General features: G+C 34.8%; 1 protein-coding gene across 1 annotated transcript; it reads right to left on the bottom strand.

Annotated features, from left to right (window-relative positions):
- Positions 1–62: 62 nt before the first annotated feature.
- On the bottom strand, positions 63–23,811 carry LOC138310146 (uncharacterized). The gene is made up of 19 exons (XM_069251273.1): positions 23,679–23,811; positions 17,935–17,998; positions 17,518–17,556; positions 16,436–16,465; positions 14,041–14,070; positions 13,317–13,331; positions 8,257–8,283; positions 7,942–7,971; positions 7,795–7,827; positions 7,608–7,649; positions 5,920–5,934; positions 5,542–5,571; positions 5,253–5,282; positions 2,862–2,894; positions 1,509–1,529; positions 1,161–1,190; positions 959–973; positions 637–672; positions 63–102 (listed from the first exon to the last, which is right to left on the bottom strand). Exons 1-19 carry the CDS (start codon positions 23,809–23,811, stop codon positions 63–65), a joined length of 693 nt encoding a protein of 230 aa, XP_069107374.1.
- Positions 23,812–24,058: the final 247 nt, after the last annotated feature.

Genomic DNA, 24,058 nt, shown 5'->3' with positions numbered 1-24,058 from the left:
ATTTATGCTTGCTTTTGACACGTTGAAATGAAAGTTCTGTAGCTAGATAAAGATGTTAAATATCACACTTGCCTTGTTATCAACAATTCTACATCTGTCATCCTGAAATACAAAATAAATACGTCTCAGTATTAAGCAATATTATAAAACATCCTATATGAATATATTTCAATAAACGTTGTATAATACTGTATAATGCCTTAAGTTCGCGGATCCAGAACACTTTGTACACATGGGAGACCTCCTCAATGATGCATTCCTCTGAGGTTTCAGTCCCGTTGAAGACTCGTTTCGACATAGATCAAATTTATCATTATATGTAGGAAATTGTCAGTTGAACATTTTGTCAAAAAAATTACATTTCTACTGCAAGTATATTTTTATATGGGGGTTTTAAGAAATGACCCATTTGGCGGGCATTTTGAAAATGTGCATTTTTTCGCTTTGAGTAGAGCCAATGTTTAACATTGTTTTCTTCCGCCAGAAAGTCGTTACCATTTAATTCCCTATTTCTGCTGAGGCTGTGAGGCTGTGAATTACATAGAATAACGTTACCGAGACATCTCTATCACAAGAGTCCGGCCCGGTCGCTGCGCTCTCTATAAAAAACATTACTTCCTACTACCATATACTTACATGCGTGCATTCAGTTTCAAGATGATCGACGGCCATCTGTAACCATTCATACAGCACAACTATTTAACTAGCACATAAAAAATTACAATCTACATGTAATTAATCTTGAGATAATGATATGTAGAAAATACTGATTTTTCCTGTATTGAAACACACATTTGTCATGGTGATAATTCAACTTTTGACCAACGATGCCTTTTCTCGATTTTAATATTATGAAAGTAATATTTTTATTTAATATGCAATGGCAAAACTGCAGTAAGCTGCAGTAACAATTAAGAAACTATTTGTTCATTAATATGTGATCCTATTGCCAACATACCCGCTTTCTTGACATCTGAATAAGAAAAGGAAAGAATAACATTAAAAGGGAAAGAATAAAATTAAAGAAGTCATTAAGGAACAGAAAATACAAATGAATGTTCAAATATCAAGAATAATTAACAAATAAAGAATGACAAATCAACATATTTGATAGTGACCCAAAAAGAGAAATAATTATACGTTAAATATGTTGTACTTACAGTCTACGAAATGTTTTGATATCTTCTAATCTGAAAAAATAGATAATATTAAATGCGTATATTGAGCTAAAGTTCAGAACAGAATATCGTGTTTACATCATCTTTAATCACTTCCATATGTGTTTAATCTTTAATTGAGGAGATGATATCTTTATTCTGTTTTTTACTAGATTATCCCCACTAGGTTGATTCGCAGGGTTAAATAATTATTGTACTATTTGGTACCAGTACATTGTTATGTCAAGATGTCAAAGGTATGCTCAATGAATACATCTATCATTGTATATTTAAGAGACTAAACACAGAAATTCTTGTCGTATTATGGTTTCATTCGACGAGGTTACTTACACATCGGAATTCTTGCATAAACTGAAATAAGAATGGAATAATTGTATAGTGATTGCCATCTCAATGCGAAAACGCATTTATTCCATATGTTCCACCTGTATTATATGTTTTGTTGTTTTTTGTATATTTTTTTGGAGGGGGGGGGGTAGTTTTCCAATCACAAGTATATTGATTTTATATTGACGCAATCAGTATTTCATTCTATATAGGGTATGCCATGGATTGTTTTCGTAATGCAATGCATTGTTTGTAACATTTTTATCTTTAAGTAAAATAAGAAGCTCAAACTCTTCAGTGATGGTAATGGTGTAAGGTAAGTAAAATTTGTAACTGAAGGAAAATACTTATTTGTTTGCACCTGTTTTTGATAAAGAAAAGGTAAGTAACTTAATTTTGTAACTGATGAAAATTACTAATTCGTATATTCTTCACCTTAAACTTACTATTCGTTGGATGTAGTACCTGTGCATGATCTGTATTCGTTAATTATTTCAGATAGATAAAGAAATTGACATACTGGTTTTATATATTCTTGCATTTTGTTTTATATATTCGTATTGATAATTGTATTGTGCATTCAAATTATAACTAATGAGAATTCGCGTTTGTGGTATCTCGCGAAATTACGCGACAATTTGTATCTAGAGAAATTGACGTGGTTTACGGTATGATAAGTTTGATTTGTTGATAGCAACATTAAAATATATCTACTTCTGTTTTCTTGTGAAATGTCTTTTAAAAAATAATCGTGTCAAAGTTATATGCATGCCGTAGTTTGCATACTTAAGAATCAAGAAGAGCTTTTAATATTTTATTCACCACCAAATATTCTGAGAATTACAATATTTACAATGCTTAGGTTTTGATTTAGCAAGTGCAAATACGAGCTAATATAATATATTAACAGTGCAATGATATGACAATCTGATCAAAATACATTATTATCACAACGTGTGATAAGAGTATCTGACAACATCCCACTAGGGGTCACGTCCTGGTGACCTTTGGACATGGTCAATAATATTGCTGCCTACAAATTCTTGAAAATGAATTTCAGGGGACGAAATAATTTTAAAAAGCTGTCAAGAATTATTTTCCTGTACGTAGTCATCTCGTCCAAAGCTTATTGTATATGTATACTTGAAGCAACATCGTGTGGATGCATTTGATTTGAAGTATAGGTGATATAAGGGTCATCCGAACATGACATCTTATAGGATGTTGTCAGATCCTTTATTGAACGGAGTGGTTATAAACATCCGTATTTTAATCAGATTAAGTAACATAAAATCACGAAGCCAAGATGTGGTCAACAATTTCATTTCACCATGTTTAACATTCCATGTAACTTACCTTTCTAGAATAGACATGAGTTCCGCCTCAGATCTATAATTAAAATTATAAACTTAAAAAAAATCAAAACATATAGAACATGTTGTCACAGCTATCAGAAAAAGTCTCTTCACAAATAGTAAACTATTGAATGGTATATATTATATGTTATTCTTCTTAATGCAGTGCAGGTGTTGGTTGAAATGCAAACACAGGAAACTGTGACATGGTGTGCTTATTTCTGCGGCATGCTTAAGTGGATTTGCACTATAAAAAGGACAAGAGTTCCACTTTTACATATAACTAAATCAAGACCATGAGCCCATCTAAAATACACCGGATACCAGACAGAATAGGTGTACGAAATTGAACCGAAACTCTATATCATAGTGCGTCAAACTAATAACTCGAATTGCCTGTAGGTAGGGCGTAAGAATTGTACCTGCTGCCCCTATTGCATGATCGTAAAAAGCGACTAAATTTAGGATCGTATCTTTTCTTTGTCCCTAAATTACTTTGTTCTTCCTAGAGTCTCCCTTGACACCACCTCACTTTTGGCCTTTGGTTGAGCGCTCGCCCCTGTGAGGAAGGCTCTGGGTTCTGTCCCCTGGCCGAGAAACACCAAAGTCTATAAAAGTGGTAGTTTCTGCTCCTGCTTAGCGCTCAGCATACAGGGAGTGGGACGACTGGTTCCCCCGTTGTCAGTATAATGTGACCGGGTGGGGTGTGTTGCTTGGTTTCTTCGGCGGCATGCTTCAGTTATATAGCACTATAAAAAGGCAACAGTTCCACTATACAAGAAGACACAACACGAATATACCGCAGTCTACCAAAACACACACATCGCACAACATACACGCAATACACCGCATACATGGGAGGCCGTCCTTACATGATCATAGCTGTTGATAGGACGTTAATGAATCAAACAAACTAACAAAGAATTGCTCAGCTGTCTTTCAGGGGGCATTTACTAAGATAAATATAAGCAAATATGTTCACTCTTCAATACTGTTGATTTATATTTGGTTTGACATGCAGTACCCCATTTACTAATATCAAATTACACAACGAGTTGCTGAATGATATGGAAATAATTTCAAACAACGAGATATTTTAATGTACCAAAAGACATGAGCTTGTTTTCTGACTTTTCTACCACAATAACAACTACGACTTTGTGTGACATGTTTCTACCACAATACCAACTACGACTTTGTGTGGCCTGTTTCTACCACAATACCAACTACGACTTTGTGTGGCCTGTTTCTACCACAATACCAACTACGACTTTGTGTGGCCTGTTTCTACCACAATAACAACTACAACTTTATGTGTTTTTTCTACCACAATAACAACCTCGACTTTGTATTTCGTAGTTAGTTGTAATTCACAAGTATATTACCTAGAGTAACTATCATACTTAAATGACATTTACAACAAGAAATCGCATAGGGGTCTTGGCGCTCACCAAAGACTGATCATGATCTATGTTTGACAATGGAAAGATGGATCTTTTCTCTGTTTTCAAATTTTTACTACATACTACATGTGAAATTTGAGAAAGACGTTTTCAGTACTTTCTGAGATATATAGCAGTAAAAAACCATTATCAAAACCAAAGATGACTACTTGTCGGCAATCTTATCGACCGATCGGTCCAAAAATGCAATCTGCACAACTTATGTCCTAGGGGAACACATTAAAATGTGATACAGATCCCTTCAGTACTTTCTGAGAAATAGCGGTAACAAGCTTCAATTATCAAAATATAAAATGGCGACCCGTCCGCCATCTTGTTCATCGATCGGTTCCAAAATACAATATACACATCTAGGACCTAGGGAAACCAAAATATGAAATTTGAGGATGATCTCTTCAGTACTTTCTGCGAAATAGCGATAACAAACTTTAACTACCAAAATCCAATATAGCTCCCTAGCGGTCCGCGGCCTTCTTGTTGATTGATCGGTCCCAAAATACAATATTCACAACAAGGGCCCTAGGGAAACCTACATATGAAATTAGAGAATGATTCTTTCATTACTTTCTGATAACAAACTTTAACTTCCAAAATTCAAGATGGATGCCTGGTGGCCATTGACCGATTGGTCCCAAAATGCAATATGCGTAACAAGAGCCGTAACAGAATATACATATGGATTTGATAATGATCGCTTCAACACTTTCTGAAAATAGCGAAATAAGAATTGTTAACGGATGGACGGACCACGGATAAAAAGCGATTTGAATAGCCCACCATCTGATGGTGAGCTAAAAATACAATCATTCTTTTTTGCATACCAAACAGAAATTGAAAATGCAGTGATGTGACATGGCCATTTATAAACGAATCTCTTGAAATGACGAAAACTTATTTGAGATGTCAATGTATTGATGGAATATACATACGTTTCCTTCGCTGTATGTAAGGTGTTCAGGCTGAAATGACAAGCGTGTATCCCAATGTAAGTAATAAAATACCTTCTGGGGAAAACTTTATAATGAAATGTGAAAAAGTAAACAAGATAGACTCACTTCACAAAAAGAAAGTATACAATTTGAAAACATCGATGAATGGTCATTAAAATCTAATCCTTGAGGTCAACATCATACCATTCATCAACACTAAGAATATACGTAATTGATTTGTTGTAGTGTGATTGTAAGAATTCTGTATTAATAATATCTGTATACTTACTTAGAAGATCTTTCTCCGAGATATTCGATTCTGAAATTATTTGTTATTCGATTCAATATTTTATATTGTGAAACACGTTTATAGAGAACAAACATACAACAAATTTATTGTAATAAAACTACCATTTTGGTTATCAATACTGTCAACATTTCAAAATTTGAAACACTGTTCACTGAAGCATTGTTGGTTTCAGAATATTATAAGTTTTGACTTGTTACACTGTAACTTGTAACTATTGAACAAGATCAAGGGTAAAAATGCTAGGTTTTACACAACAGATTTTCAGTTTGTAATTAATTTACACGGTGTATTAGAAATTAACGCGTATTTCTCCTCCCAACATGCACACTATCCAAGTAATATTAAATTAATACTCACATGTTTAAAGCCATGCTGAAAATGAACAAATCGAATAGATTTAGTTTTCTTAGTGCACTGTGGTTTCCTCCCACTTGTTCCTTTACATCCGGTTCATCGCGATCGATGTACAATTAATAAGGGCGCAACGAAGTCCGAAGCACTTCTAAGGTAACAGATACACGAAAATATAAGAAAAAACACAATCTTCAAAATTCAATCCTACACACTGACAGCTTCAGTTTGCGGCCGCCATTTTTTCATACATATGGGGAGGTGTGCGTTGCTCCGGTACTGCTCTTCCCAGTAAATATATATTTAACTAATGCAGATGCATAACAGGAGATTTTAAACATTTTCTATTTTTTTTTTTTTAAATAACAATAAAAACACTTTGAAAGTTATAAGCTACGGAATGCAGTCAAAATATCCACAAAGGCGAAGATGAGCACAAGGAATCATAACGTCACATAACGTCAACAAGTGGCGCGAAATCATAGGATTCGCATACGCGGCACTCCAGGCCTTGAATGGACACAGAGAAATCCGAATCTTTGAGTTCATTTCTTTGAGTTTATGCTAGACAATTATTATATCATATACTTCTATAGTTTAAAATGCGTCCTTTTATTTCTAAATTGTTTTATACATGAAATGGAAAATAAAATAAACAAGTAGAGCTTCGCTCTTCCCATGCTGTGCATGATTCATATTAAAACATCTGGCTGCGCCCTTTAACGCCTTGCATTCAGTCATATAACAGTTTCTATCAGAATAGGCGGTGTTATTCATATCTCAGGGTATCAAATAAACGATGCAGCTGTTGATAAACAATTTGTTTATTCCACAAGTGGTATAAACTCTGTACGCATTCTGATTAGCTGACGCGGTGAACTTGAACTTGATTACAATGACTTGATTATTTTTGGCGCGAAGTAAACGGCACGGCTCTGTCGTGTGCGCGCTATATAGGCCTATAGTCCGACAATGAGTGTAATATTGTTAAAGTAATTTTGAAAATTTAATTAAGTAATACGTAAAAAGAAAAATATTTCATCCTAAAGTTGTTACTAATTAGAAGACTTTTATATGATTGGATTCTTTATCAAAATCAAGCTGATTAAAATACAGACCTTATTATCACTGCGTTGGATAAGAGGATATGACAACATCCCATTTGGGGTCATGTTCAGGTGACCTTTGGACCTTTGGTCGAAATGGCGTTTTGAATTGATGAAGAAAATGTGTAGAAAATGCTTTGGATCTGAAGTAAACGTGGAACAAAGGTCATCCAATCATGACCCCTTATGGGATGTTGTCAGATCCTCTATTGAACGGAGTGGTTAATATAAGGATATGTATTTCAACCAGATTACATCAAAATATGATTTTGGAATATCAATTAGTGCATTATTGCTGATGAAAATTTACTACATCTTATTTGCATATCTCGACAAACAAATTACTTTATCCACCGTCGTATTTATATTGGTAAAAGCGGATATAATAAGTTATTTTTTAAAGTTACAAAAGACAGGTAACTTTCGAAAAATAACTTACTCGTGTGGAATAAATGCCAACAACCATTCGATTTGTAACCTCTATTTATATCATTTCAGATGTAGTCACGTAATTAGATTTCAATAACCCTTAAGATAAATACACGGATGAATTACCTACCGCAAATAAGGTTTTGTATTGGTACTTACCAACATTCTGTTATCTGAAATGCTGACATATGTTCGTTGACACTGAATAGAAACAAAAACAAAATCGTATTAGAGTCATCATTTAGATTCAATAAAATTATTTCTGAAAGTACTTTGGGAAGATCTTAGCAATATTTTACATATTTACTTATATACATATACATATTTTACGTATATACATGCTTACCTATTCAATCGATCGAATGCCTCGTCTTCGATTCTAAAATAAGAAAACGATATGAATTAGTTATTGTTTGTTTGTTTATCAATAGTCACAGTATAATTGTACAGCGTGTTATCCTGCAATATTCACAATATTCATTTTAATACTCACATGTTGACAATTTGGGCGGCACATCGGTATCTGCAATAATAGAATTAATTACATAAGATATGGGTTACCTAAAACATACTGATATAAAAAGTGAGAAATTATGCTAAATATTTAAAGTACATGTATGTGGTATTTTTGAAATATGAGATTTTATGCTTTACAACTAACATATCAATTATCTTTCTATTTCGCTTTAACAAAGAAGTAATTTTATATGGTGAAACTATAATTATAGATATATATATATCTATAATTATACTCCTTTTTTGTCAAAAAAACTTTTTGACAAATTGGATAAAACATGTTCATACTTACGAGTCTCTGATGCTGACGATGTAACATCTGAAACAAAAACGAACATCTCTAAAAGAGCAATTTGATTACTAAAAGCCTAAGGTATTACGATTTTATGAAGTTTTGAAAGCGTAAACTATCGTGAACTTATTCCACCACACAAATCACTTCGGCTGCTTTCGACTGGCAACTCTCGAGTATGAATAAAAATATATATAGAAATGTCAAACTTTCTTCAGTTGAATGCTTCATTCCGATAGTAAGGCCGTTTTCATTTATATGGTTAGACTGGTTGGACCTCTAGTTGTTAGTTTGTGAATTAAAGACGATGATTTTATATTATTTCAAACAAGCCTTGACAAAGCCCACATAAGCTTGCACAAAAACTGCAGATCATTGATAATTTATACTTGAAATAATAACTTTAAAAAACGGCCGAACCGGTTGTTCCTAATAATTGAAAACGGCCTGTCTCGTTTCAACATTTTAACAGTCCTCAAACTCTCCATATACGAGGGTTCTTCAAACAACCTATAAAATCTACCTTTATCATACTCGAGTAAGACCCTGCGCGTTCGACTGCCCGAGTAATAACTATGTCGACCCGAGAGTTGCCGGTCGAAAGCAGCCTTCGGTCGTTTACACCGCTTTTCATTTGACCACTGATTAGCGCTCAGTATTATGTGAGTGGGACGACTGGTTCGCCCGTTGTCACTATAATGTGATCGGATGGGGTATGTGCTTGGTGTCTTCGGCGGCATGCTTCAGTGATATAGCACTATAAAAAGGTCGACTTTTTGGCAAAATCGTTCAAAATTTGAAGAAAACTTTGCATATCGTTTCTTTATGACATAAGGTTTTGGAAAAACTGGACCCAAAAAAATCACAGCCCCTGACGGCCGCCATATTGGTTGCCAAAAACTCGACCTTAGCCGCTCCACTATAAATGTCATTACTATTCAAGACTGCATGCAGTCGATCCGGTTAACGGGCAAAATGATGGCCTGTTTAGACATGGCCGAAGTGATTTGTATCGCGTTACGCGATCGGTCAAAATGACCTGTCAATCAAGGCGATATAAGGAACACCTTAGCTGAAGTTTCTGAAACAGGTGCCGAAGTGATTTGTATCGCGTTACGCGATCGGTCAAAATGACCTGTCAATCAAGGCGATATAAGGAACACCTTAGCTGAAGTTTCTGAAACAGGTGATGACTTTGAGAAGATAACGGTCATTCACTTGAACAAAACTTGGTAGTTCTTCATCCCAGTATTCTGTAGGCCCAATATAAGGTCTATATAACGTATTTATGCGTAATTATGCATTTGCCCCATTTCATGCACCCTTCTGGAGCCCCACTGAGACCGTTGAAAACTAAATACTAGTTTTTTGAAAAGAAGATGTTCATCCCTATATAGCATGTCAATATCGATTCGGTCATTGCATTAGTGACGTCACAAATCACCTTTGAACATGCCCAAATAAGTCAAAAATTGAGGTCTGAAACCCGGATTTTAGTGTGTGCCCGGAAACCTGTCGTTGTGAGCTTAATTATCAAGATACAGACATGCAGATGGTCTTAAACGATAGAAGAGATATCAAAGTAAGAGAAAATAGAGAGAAAGGGGAAAGGAAGGGGAAAATAGCACCGATTTCAAAAAAAAAAAAAAAAAAAAAAAAAAAAAAACAAGTCCCACGCGCAGGTTTCTGCCTTCCATGACCCGTGCGTGGTGACCTTTAGGGGACTTCCGGTGACTGTTTTTACTTGTTTGTAGTGTGTGCTGTTTGTTATCATCGTGAAAATGGCATCAAACCGTAATCTAGATGCAAACTGCTTTCATAGATGGCATTTGTAATAACCTACTATCAAAATTGAGTCAAGTTCGAATCCTGCCGGCCGTCGAAAGGATATAGGATCTATATAGTTATTCACAAGAAATTGTTTTTGAAAATTCAGACTATTTCACCCATGTGACCTTGAATGGTCAAGTTCATTCATTTCCACAAACTTCGTAGCCCTTAATCCTACCATGCTGCAGGTACAAAATCGGGTCTCTAGGCCTCTTAGCTATGCACAAAAAGTCGTTTAAAGATTTAAGCCTCTTTGACCTTGTTACATTGATTTTTTTTTCTACAGATGTTCCATACGGTTATAATCCGTTCAAAGATTAAGAAAGGAGTAGGATTATGAAGCTAAATTTCAACAAAGTTCCCCTTTTGGAGCCCCGGCCCTTTGTCCCTAGGGGTCGAATCTGATTTATCTATAAAAACATGATTGTATTTCCCAAATGATGTCTCACATCAAATATGGTTGAAATCCACTCAAGGATTAAGCAGAACCTGATTTTTGAAAGTCAAATTGAATCAGATTTCCCCATTCTGAGCCCCAGCCCGCCCCTCTGTCCCCAGTGATCGGTCATGGCTCGCTTATACAAGATATGATTGCCATCCCCTTATGTTATTTCAAATTAAATATGGTTGTGATGCACTAAAGGGTTAAGGAAGTTCCCCATTTGGAGCTCCGTCCTTTGGCATTAGGGGTCGAACCTAACTCATTTATATAGAATATGATTGTCTTTCCCAATGATGGTTCACATCCAATATGGTTGAATTTAAATCAACGGTTAAGGAGTAGAAGGATTTTAAAGCACACTTTCAGCAAAGTTCCCCGTTTGGAGCCTCGCCCCTTTGTCCCCAGGGGTCACACCTGGGTTACATATATAAAATATTATTATTATTCCCAATTATGTTTAACACCAAAGATAGTTGTAATCCACGCAAGGATTAAGGTTGAGTAGTAATTTAAAGCAAAACATCAGCAAAGTTTCCCCTTTGGAGCCCCGGCCCCACCACTTTGTCCCTAGGAGTCGGATCAGGCTCATTTATACGAAATGTGGTTTCCTTTCCCAACAATGCTTCAATCAAATTTGGTTGCCATCCATTCAGGGACGAAGGAGGAGAAAATCCCCCCTTTTGGAGCCCCTTTTCCCTTATAGGTTGGACCAGGCTCATTTATACAAAATGTGATTTCCTTTCCCAACAATGTTTCAACCAAATTTGGTTGCTATCCATTCAGGGATGAAGGAGGAGAAAATCCCCCCTTTTGGAGCCCCAACCCTTTGCCAATAGGGGTCGGACCAGGCTCATTTATACAAAGTGTGATTTCCTTTCCCAACAATGTTTCAACCAAATTTTGTTGCCATCCATTCAAGGATGAAGGAGGAGAAAATCTCCACTTTTGGAGCCCCTTTTCCCTTATAGGTTGGACCAGGCTCATTTATACAAAATGTGATTTCCTTTCCCAACAATGTTTCAACCAAATTTGGTTGCTATCCATTCAGGGATGAAGGAGGAGAAAATCCCCCCTTTTGGAGCCCCAACCCTTTGCCAATAGGGGTCGGACCAGGCTCATTTATACAAAGTGTGATTTCCTTTCCCAACAATGTTTCAACCAAATTTTGTTGCCATCCATTCAAGGATGAAGGAGGAGAAAATCTCCACTTTTGGAGCCCGCCCTTTTGCCCATAGGGTTGGATTAGGCTCATTTATATAAAATATGATTGTACTTTCCTAAAAATGATTTTAGAAAAAAGTTTGTTGCTATACATCCAAGGGTTAGGAAGGAGTAGGATTTTTAATTCTAACGAAGTTTGACTCATATCCTATGAAAATTGAGGAAACAATTTCATAAATGTGTTTTCCCTTTATAAACCATAGTAAACTTGATCCCCTCCTCAGGGAGAAACGTGAGACCCCAGGGTCATATAAATCACATTTTTGTAAAGGACCTTAAGAACTTTCCATCTATGTAAAGTATCTTATTCTACCATTTCAAGAATTCTAGAAGAAGATTTTTGAAGTTTAAGCCTATTTGATCCTTTTTGGCCCCGCCCCTAAAGCCCCTGGGGGTCAGTCATGGAAAATATGTTAGTAGGATTCAATGGCCATCATATATTGATAATTCTGACATCATTTGACTTACTTCCTATTACAAACGACCAAATAATTCTCAAAAATGTGTTTTCCATATATGAACTATAGTAAACATAACCCCCTCCCAAGAGGGAAACGAGAGGCCCCAGGGTCATAATTTACTATTTTTGTAAAGGACCTTAAGACCTTTTTATCTATGAAGAGATTTTGATTCCACCACATCTGTGAGTGGAGAAGAAGATTTTTGAAATTTTACTCAATTTTACCCCTTTTGGCCCCTCCAACAGCCCCCTGGGGGATGGGGACATATAATTCACAATTTTGACTGGCCTTATGCCTTAGAAGGTTTGTCCAAATTCCAATGAATTTGTTTCAGCAGTTTTGGAGAAGTCGAAAATGTAAATTGTTTATGGACATACGACGCACGACAGACGACGCACGACAGCCGACGACTGTCAAAAGGCGATTAGTAAAGGTCACTTGAGACTGCTTCACAGGTGACCTAAAATATTATTGTGCTTTACCAATGATGTTTTAAACCTAATACGGTTGAAATCTGCTTTGCGGTTAAGGAGAAGTAGCGATTTAAATGCAAAAGTTTACACACGACGCATGACACACGGCGCACGACGACTATAGGTTATCCTGTCACTTCGGGTCAGATGACCTTCAAAAAGAGACAAAATATCGCTGTCTTCCAAAACATACAGACATACACACACACATTTCACACGAGATAAACCGTCTTCAAATTTCCCTAGCTTTCCATAGGAAGATAAACCCAATTACCAACCAACCAACCAACCAGCCACTATCTCAATATTTACCTTATTGTATAAGTATAAAATACACAGAGTACATACAGTAATTATCACATAACTGGCCCGTCCAGTCATGTCATAAATATCATAAGACTTATCTATTATGACGTCATAATCTACATATGATGGTAGTCTCCGTAGACTTAAACGTCACATCCGAGCCCGATTTTTAGTGTTATATATAGATACGAAATTAAAAGCTTCGCTTATTTATAAAAGTTATGTGAAATAGAATCATACACAAAAGATCTTACATACAAGATCCTCTAAATATACACTGTACGTACACGCCTTTTGAACTTAAAAAAATCAAGAAAAAACACATACCCGTCCTTCAACCATCTACAAAGCAAACAATATTATCAATTAGTATCCGCAAAAATCTCTTTTAATGCAATAATCGAGCTGCTATACTTAACTGACGTCAAATAATAGTATTGCCATATGTATATATGTGATTTCAAAAGCATAGTATTGCCATATGTATATATGTGATTTCAAAAGCATATTTCTGTACTCTGTATTCTAACATTTCTGCAGAAATCCTATATTATCAAAATGGGTCTAGATAAAAAATACATACTTCCGAAAGTCAAGATAGAAAATACTTACTTCCGAAGGTCAATATAGAAAATACTTACATCCGAAGGTCAAGATAGAAAATACTTACTTCCGAAGGTCAAGATAAAAAATACTTACTTCCGATGGTTTATATAGAAAATACATACTTCCGAAGGTCAAGATAGAAAATACTTACTTTCGACGGTCAAGATAGAAAATACTTACTTCCGAATGTCAAGATAGAAAATTCTTACTTCCGAAGGTTAAGATAGAAAATACTTACTTCCGAAGGTCAAGATAGAAAATACTTACCTCCGAAGGTCAAGAAAGAAAATACTTACTTCCGAAGGTTAATATAGAAAATACTTACATCCGAAGGTCAAGATAGAAAAATACATACTTCCGAAGGTCAAGATAGAAAAATACTTACTCCCGAAGGTCTAGATAGAAAATACTTACTTCCGAAGGTCAAGATAAAAAAAATACTTACTTCCGAAGGTATTTCTGTAGCTGTACCAGCCTGAAAATAATGAAAACAAACCTTGTGTTAAAAGTCGATGACTCATCGATGTTTTTCTCACGTTATAGTCTGGAAACTAATATTTTGTGAAACAATTTATTTTTTAGTTACAGTGACCTTTGCAGTTGACCTTATTATCCCAAGCTATATTTTCTCATATGCTACCATTGTGTGAAGCTTGATTAAAATCCGTTGATGGTTTTTTTTTCAAGTTATCGTCTGGAAACTAATATCTTGTGAAACAGTTATGTTTAGTGGCAGTGACCAATCACAAACTGTATTTTCCCACATGCTACCATTCACCGGCAGATGACTAAAAATAAACATCGCATGCATGGGAGGCCGTCCTTACATAACCCTGGCTGTTAATAGGAAGTTAATTTATCAAACGAGCAAACAAAAGATGTTAGTAAAGTTAGACAAGGAGTATATGAAACATTGCGTTATGTGTGTGAGTTTGATATCGTTTTTAAAGCAAAAAGCATAATAAGAAGTATATTCGGACACTCAAGTTATGAATGTTTGGCAAATGCTATTATGTAAAAACATGAAACCTGGCTCCTGGATCATGAAACAGTCCTAGATTGAAGTTTTTGCTTAGCCAATCAAATAGGACGTAACATTTTGTAACGTCATCTTTGATTTTTTGATGATCCTGAGGTCAGGTCTAAGCAGTAAGCGATTTAAACGTGTAGGACACTGATCCTGAGGTCAGGTCTAAGCAGTAAGCGATTTAAACGTGTCAGACACAGATTGTACTTACCTCTGTGGTAAATTCTCGCTAAGACTGTTACAGAGGAAAATACAAAACAATAACGGAAATCATTCGATTAAACAAACAATTAAATGTTGTATTGCCATTATTTATTATCTTTCAACGAGGGAAAGGGAGATGCATTTCCATGCTGATTGTGTATATCGTGTAGCGTTTGTTACTAGTTTGTGCATAGTTTTAATAAGTACAAGAAAGACTTAATAATTTCTTATAACAATGCGACTTGCATTAACTTCAGAAATGTAAGAATTAATAGGAAAACAAAACCAATACATACTCCTGAAGTAAAGTGTCTCTCTCTCTGAAACAACAGAAATATAAAAAGTCTCTGAAAACTTAGTGCGTTCAGTATTTCAACTGTGCTAAGAAGAGCATGCGACCCACTCTTCTATCACCTGTCACTCTATCATGGGTTATTGTACAAAATGGGCATTTTCTGTAGATCAGTTTTTCATATTTTCTGTAGATCAACCTGATTACAAGAGGTCCAATCGGAACTTGAAAGCTTTAGATTTGAACTTTATCCATTTATTCCTACGGATTTTCAAGATTTTTATGTATTTTCCATATTTGACCCCACCCCTCAAGACCCTGGGGGACCAGGCTAACAGTTTATTCAAAACTGGTTCCCCTTCACCCAAGGAAGCTTCAGACCAAATCAGATCAAAACCACTTAATTCCTACAGAATAATTAGAATTGTTAAGAATTTGCTATATTTCCCTTATTGGGCCCCGTACCTGAGGCCCCTGGAGGTCCAGGCCCACTGTTTCTAAAAAAATCTCCTTTACCCAAGCCTCATACCAAATTAGAACTATATCCCATCATATGCTATGTTTCCCTTATTGGGCCCCATCCCTCGGACCCCTGGAGATGCTATACATAATTGGTTCCCCTTCACCAAAGGAAGCTGCAGTCTAAATTAGAACAAAATCCTTTCATTCCTACTGGTTAAAATCAATTCAGTTATTCATGAATAGTGAGAATTTTTGTGAAAAGTCGACGGACGGATGGACACCGCGCCATGACATAAGACAGGGCCAGGTTGTCTAAAAATACAGATCCTTATAACACTCTGTTCGATCTTCTTATCAAACGTAGGATCTGTATTTTAGCACATTGTCTCTACATCAGACTGTTTTCGTTGAGTACTCTGACTTTTCTCAATCAGTCAAAGTCATTGGGTTTTATTATCTAACGTCCTATTAGCAGACAGGACAATTTAATGACGTGCTAGGTTTGTTAATAGAGGAAAACTGGTCAGAGTACCCGGAGAAAAACAAGCGGCAGTTACCGACAATGAGATTTAAACTTGCAACCCTGACTTGGACGGCTTGTGGTAATATACCGTGACAGCTAAACCATTCGTCCACTGTGGCTATCAGACAGGTTATGTGATTAAAGTAAACTTATATAAGAGTCTTCGGTCAAGTGATATTATATTTTAGTACATTTAATACATTTAAGATACTTTTTCCTTCTTACACTTATATCCTTTGTTGTATACCGAGATGTTTTTGTTTATCAATGACATATGATCTCATTTCTCAAAACATTTAGCCCCGGAAAATTATAACATAATAGTCACAAACCTTTCAGAGACTTTTTCGAATTCCGTTAATCTGAAAAATAAAATTCACCTATTCTTAAAGTTTAAAAAGTTATTTAAGAATTTCAGTACGGTATCAAAGAAAATATTTTGTTTTACTAGCTTTCATTTATTTTCTAGTTGGAATAAATAATGTGTTTATTTTATTGAGGCGTGTACCAAAACTGCAAAAAAGTATTACAATGAATTTGAATTGTACCACTTGACAAGTGGCTCATAAGCCTGAACGGTCACCTGATTTCGGATACAGAATGAAACAAAGAAATATAAACACTATGTATTGGCCCATGAAGTCTGTCAGTGATTTTATCAATTTTATATTCTTATCTATGAAGAGTATTTGATTCATTACATTAAGGAGGTTTTTGTTTTATCCACGTTGATCTCTTATCATTTTGGTCGTCCCATCCCTTAGGCCTCTAGATGTCACCCAGGGCCTATATATATATATGGATATGATGTTAAAATGTTATTTTCAACTAATAATAATATACAAGCTTAACACATTTCCTATGAACATTAAGCAAACTATGGTCATAAAAGTGTTTTTTCCTATATACACTTTAGTAAATTTGACCCCCTCCTTTGGGGAAAACCTAAGACCACATGGCAATGGAATTCACCAATGTTGTAGAGGGCCTAAGAGATACAATCAATGAAGGGTATTTGGTTCTATCAAATCTGTGACTTCGGAAGAAGATTTGTTAAATTTAGTCAATGTTACCCCTTTTGGCCCCTCCCACAGCCACATGTGGCCATATAATTCACAATTTTGATTGGCTTTATGCCTTAGCAAGTAACGTTATATTCACCCTTGAATTATAGTGCTAACACTTTTACAATCATATCAAAACGGAAAAAGGAATAATTTCAGTTTAAAGAAATGAATTTGTTTCTTATGATATAGACTGACAAAAAACACTCAATTGATATAATATGATAAATGCCTATCAATATTCAAACAATGGATGAATCAATACTACAACCGAAAGCAGAACTATGATTATTTTAGCTACATTTATATGCCAAAGATTATTTGAGTTTTATTGGTACGGGTATATTTACAGTTCTTTCGGTATGTCATCTCCCTCGTCTACTTCGATCCTGAAATAATGAAAGCAGAAAATGTTACACTTTATTTAAAAACCACACATTTCTTTTAATAATCTGCGTAAGCATTTAATTTCGTTGGAATTTAATGTTCGTGATTTTCGGTTTTTAGCCCACCATCCAATCCAATAAAAAACAGATCAGTATACTAACTCCGTATCGTAGATGGCATAAGTCAGTTACGGTATCCTATATATATTATATATTAATAAATAATGACTTTCTACAAGTGTTTGTAAGTTCTGAAAAATTGACCCGGAAATGAAAAAAGAGGAATATTTGAAAGGTGATTTTCAGGCATTTTTTTATCTATCTTTCTATGAACTGCGAAACTTAACATTTACCATTTGCATGAGATTAACTGAGGCTTACCTTGACTTTTGTATCTCTGTCATCATGTCGGATTGATACATAAAGCCATCAGTTACAAGAGAATCTAAACCGGAAATGAAAATGTATACTTAATTAATGACATTCCGAGCAGTGGTCGAATGTGCGTTCGGAACGCCACTTGAACACACATGTGTGACTAAGATCATGAAGAATAGCGATCTATATGTTATGCGCCTAACGGTATCTTACCTTTTAACATTAATATCAGGAGAGTATAGTCGATAAACGGCTATTTATCATATTGTACTTAGTTCGGTTTACCGAAAGCTTGATACCTGATGAAAATCAAAGTTTGCACGGTAGATATAGCTTCAATAAACCATCTACAGAAACAGAAATATTTTCATCTCTCCATCGCCGCCTCCCCCCATCCCCCTACTTTTCGTTCATCCTGTACAAGAATGTTTCATGAATATTGCTTACGTAGATGTCTACATGTACAAGTATCATATTTAGCGAATATGATCTTCAATAGGCACCAACACCTTCTGGAAACAAAACTTATATGTACGATAAGACATAACTACATGCATTGTTTTTAGATGACATATCCTGTTAAGAGAAAATGATGGAAGTACTGTGATTCGGTTGATCAACTATTACTTTACTAAATAACACATGTAAGCTAATGTCAACAGCAGTATTTTATCTTTCATATAGAAATTAATTATGTATATATGTAGATATAGACTACATTCGTTCCCTATCTATCAGCTGAACTTAGATCCGAGGATTCAGATGAAGAGATTTTTTCTTTGACATACATTTGCCTATTTACAGTAAGGTAATCTTGAAGATCCAAAAATCTGTTTTAGTTTACATACTTCGGATAATAAATATTCTACGTGTATTAAAAATCAGTTTCTAACAATTTGTAAAATGAGACCATAGCACTTTGTAACGTTGAATATATAAGGTGCACTTTACACAAATATTACCGCACGATATTGGTCTAATTATATTATTGTGAAAAGTCATTTTTAGGGGGTAGGGGTATAGAAAAACTAATTTCTCCAAAATTCCGCTGTAAATTTGTTTAATATTCTTTCATTGTAACCCATACAACTGTCTAATTATGTGTACAAAAAATCAGGAAAATTGAACGACACAATTTTTTATAATAATGTTACTTAAATTGAAATCAAAACGAAAAATTTGGCCTTTTTAGTCCTTATGTAAGTATTCGCGTAAAAATTGCATAGTTCATGCAATTTTAAGAGTGGAAACGACATTAAGGTCAGTGATGGCAATATAAGCTTACATATTAGAGATAAAAAAAATGTTGTTGTTTGTAATATTTCAGTCAATTACCAAGCTTTGAAATTGTTTGTGTAAAATTGTATTTTGAGAATAACAGACTGTACAGTGGGGAACAGACTGTACAGTGGGGTTATTGAGAGTGCAATATTTCCAAAACCGCTCGGTCAAATTTCAAATAAAAGCCTTAATAGTGTATCAACCAATCTTTTAGGGGACAAATTTAAAGAAAAATTAAAAGAGGGGAAATTTTTATGCCTAGCTGTATCGAACCACCTTAAATCAGTGACTAGGTACATCATCTTAGAAGTGTGATATGAGGATAGCAGGAAATAGACCATAAAACCGCTTGGATTGGTTTACTATAGGTTTAACGTCCTATTAACAGTCGGTGTCTTTTATGTTACTATTTGCCATTTTCTTGTTTAAATATTTCTTATTCTAACATATTCTTGATATTTTAGCTTAATTTGGAGACGATTTGTCAGTAAAATGAGGAAACGAAACTAAAATAAATAGCGTAATACTTACAGTGTTAGTTTGTTCTCAGGTATGTCGGTATAGCCGTATAGAGACGATTTGTTTGTGTGTTTTATTAGATAGAGCCTTATATCGTGAATCACTACGCAGGTATTGCATTGATTATAATTACGTTTGGAAAAAACCCGGAATTTTGAATTAACCAGCAAATGCATCGTCAGCTTAACGTGTAGATTATCTAAAATAGTTATGTCTCCTGAATTTAATACAAAAGAACAAATGAATAAACTTTTGTTAGAAACCTATAACAGTAACATAATCATTAACTTAAGTCATTGTCACCTTATATATTATGAAACTTATTTCAACAGAATAACTGTAGGAAGCTCATCAGTTATGAAAGATAAATTGTAACGCTGTGTGTTATTTTGACGTATATACACAGGTATGTGTGTCTTCAAAATCGATATTTACAAACCGATTGTATAAATCAGATGACAATTTTGAACTTTTTTTCAATCTAAATTTTATCCAATGACGCATTTATCAAACCTTCTATACCAATCCATTCCATGTAAACTTTAACGTGTAGATTATTTAAAGTAGTTATGTCTTATGAAACATATTACAGTAACATAATCGGTACCTTAAGTCATTGTCAACTTATACATTCTGAAACATATTCCAACAGAATAACTGCAGGAAGCTAATCAGTTATGACAGGTGTTATTTTTATCATAGAGGAAAATACCCGTCGTCACGACTTGTCAGGCTGGTCTTTGTTTGTTTAGTCATGTTCAGAAAGATAAAATTTAAGCTCTGTGTCATTTTGACGTATTGCGATTTTAAGTACATAGTACATAGGTGGGGTTTTTTCACAAACAAATGTTAAATTTAACATTACATTTTATACAATATATATTCCTTTCGTAGAAGGACTTTCACACAATTTACATATTTTATACTTTTATCTTAAAACAAACTTACATCTCTCTCTCTTTATTACAACCATACATCCAACATCCTTGAAATATAAACAATCACAATAAATATCAATACAACATACTTTCTTAATGTGACTACAACTGTACTCTTTTATACAAGAAAATAAATAATAACAGGGGAGACAATTCCTTATGGTAAAAAAATAGAAGGGAGATAACACTCTTCCAATTTACTTTAGTTGCAATTTAATATGATATAAAGAATATTTATATTATGATCAGTGTTACTAACATATATAAATATATATATATACTTGTATATGAATACTTTCATATCTCACTTACCCTAATCAAATACAGTACGCTTTAAAATGTAGCCTACATATATGATACTCAATATTCCGGATTTCTCCTACCTAATTTGACCCCTTTTTCATAAGTTTATACAACGTGACACGTTTCCGGTTGGGATATGTCAACAGTAATAAAATGGTAGTATTTTCTTGTTTTCATAATTTTTTTTGCATACGAAAGCTTAAATTATATATCATCGTTCTTAAGTTATGTTAGCCATGTAAATGCTGACTGTAAGTGGAAAATATTTGCCCCCAAATATAAGTATTTTATTCCGAAACCCTTTCCTTCGAAATGTATTATACAAACAAGTGTTAGGTTGCATTACAATACACAACATGTACAGTAAATTAAATTACAAATCATGTACACACATATATATCTACTATATCCATACAACATATAACTATACTCCACTATACACCACTTGCTTTCACTATCTCTTTCAATCTAATTATTTCTATCTCTTTTTCTTTGTCTTTGTTGTAACTAGTCTTGACATAGAGATTGATATGTGTAAGTAATAAATTCTTTAATTGTATAAAAGCAGAGTTGAGTCCAGTTGCTTTGTTATGGTATTTTTTCTGGTTTCTTATCAACCATAATATGAATTTAAGGCAAAGCCTCAGAAGAGCGCAGCTACTCATAAAAATATAAATACAGTTAGGATTATAACCTCAGAATGAGATTAAAACTGTTTCAACTTGTAGCCCGATCATTGATTTTTAGTTAATGCTATTCTTCAAAATTTGTGCCCAGCAGTCGTCATATACAGGTCAGAAAGAAATATTCAACTGGATTATTTCAATTTTTTCGATCTCGTTTCTCTCCAATGCGGAAAACTTGGCAACATGCCATGTATCAAAAATGCGCGGGAATATGTGGCGTCATCTTTGGCACCAAGCTTCCTGACGTCATGGCTGACGGTGCGCTTGACAACACATTGACAGTACTCATTTTGACTAGTACATTTATTGTGTCGTTCGTGTCTTTGTGTAGTTATCTAAAACTACTTACAGTAATTTCAAAGTGTATCCTGATGACACTTTTTGTCTTGAGAGAAAATTTTAAATCTCGTCGTGCTGTAACGAGAATTAAAACACGGCTGCCTGCATGGAGGCGCGAGACTTTTCCCGCGGGACACGATTTCAAAGTCCAAGGGGTACTGGAATGTATTGAAATCAATATGCTTATACACGTGTTATGGTTAGTAGAGCTTCGCTCTACGCGGCCTTCGGCCGCGCAGAGAGCTGCGCTCAAGATTATTATGTACTTCATAGACAAGAGTATTGTATTTTTTATGCAATTTGTTGTTTGGTTATGGTTAAGAGACCCTAAGAGTATATCTTTTTCTGTAACAGGTTCCGGATTTGGTAATTTTTCTAAAATCTGAGTACTAACTTTCTCAACTAATTGAGTTGTGTATGGACAGTTATAAAATAGGTGGGATAATGTTTCCCTATTACCATCACATACATGACAAGCTCCATTTGATCTGTTCATTTTCTACAGTCTGTCTTCAGTGTAGAGTTTTCTATGTGTGATTTTGAATTGAAACCTTTAATTTTGTTTGTCACTATTGAATTCTTTATATTGGTCCAAATTACTTTCCAGTCTAGTGGCAAATTAAATTCTGTTTCCCAACTTGTTTCACACTCGGGCCTTGATGCATCATTTAAGATCTGTTGTAGGACAGATGGCTTTAGATTTCTCGGTTTTATAATAATTTCAGTACTTGAGTTCAGTATTTTTAAATGTTCGTTTATAAATATTACATTTCCACCTTTTACATTTACTTCAGGTGTGTTTAATCTATCTATGTTACCTAGGCCAGTTCTTGATAATTTAGTTGTACACTCTTTAGGTATGGCTGTTTTTATTTTTGGAATTTCTGAAATCCAGTTATGTTTTTGTATCAGTTTATTTAGGATTGATCTGCTATTTAGGAAGCTATTTGCATTAACATCCCAAATATCTGATATTTTAGTTATTTTGCTCTTTAGAAATGATTGTATGAATAGAGGTTCATTCTTGTACAGGATGTTTGAGTTGCCAAACAAAGGTTCCTCAAGAACTTCATTGATAGTTAACATGTTTTATTCAGTGTGCATCTTAGTTTTGCCTATGCCTTTATTGCAATTTTGTAAAAACCTGGTAAACTATCTAAATTCAAACCATTTACACAGGAACACTTCATTAAGAAGTTTTTTGTATCAAATTTTTGGTCATATCTATTCAAATAGAACATTCCTATCCTACTCCAACTTCCATTTGTTGAGTGGTAAATGTTGTAAATTGTTTTGATGTACCTACTTTCAATAAAAGTGTCCAAGCTTATCATCCCCATACCCCCTTTTCCAGTTTCTGAGCAGCATACTTTACGATCTATTTGATTTGGTTTGCCGTCCCAAATGAAGTTCCAAATAAGTCTGTTTATTTCATTTTGGAATTTTAATGGTATACCACGTACTTCGATTTCATATCCAATTACAGACAATATGAAAGTTTTTACAATCAAGGTTTTTCCGATAAAAGTTAAATTTCTTCTCTTCCGTATTTGTAAACAATTTTTATTTTTTTCTATTTTCTCCATCCACACTTTTTACACAGGTTAAAATAATCATTTGATCTATGGGTTCTGTGCTGTTTTGGTCGAAAAGCCCCGCTCTGACAAAGGCTCGCCAATACTTGGCTGTATGTCCAGATCTGGACGTTTTGTAATGTTAGCGCCTTCCAACTTCACCACTTCAACCTCGCCGATTGTGATCGGTTCAGGCTCGGATTGATCTGTTTTGGAGCCAGGTGTCAGATTTCTCCACATTCCTCTCCGTCTTAGAATTGTATCTGCTGCTTCTATTGCATGACCGTAAAGGCAACTAAAGTTAGGATCTTATTTTTTGTCTTCTTCCTAACTAACTTTCTTCTTCTTCCTAACGTCACTCTTGACTTTTTCTCAATTTTTGGCCTTCTGTTCTGCGCTCGCCCCTGTGAGGAAGGCGCTGGGTTCTGTTCCCTGGCCTAGACACACGAAAGTCTATAAAAGTGGTAGTTTCTGCTCCTGCTTAGCG

The sequence above is a fragment of the Argopecten irradians genome, chromosome 16 (assembly GCF_041381155.1).
Source record: "Argopecten irradians isolate NY chromosome 16, Ai_NY, whole genome shotgun sequence".
Lineage (NCBI taxonomy): Eukaryota > Metazoa > Mollusca > Bivalvia > Pectinida > Pectinidae > Argopecten > Argopecten irradians.
This window is presented reverse-complemented; position numbering and strand designations above follow the sequence as displayed.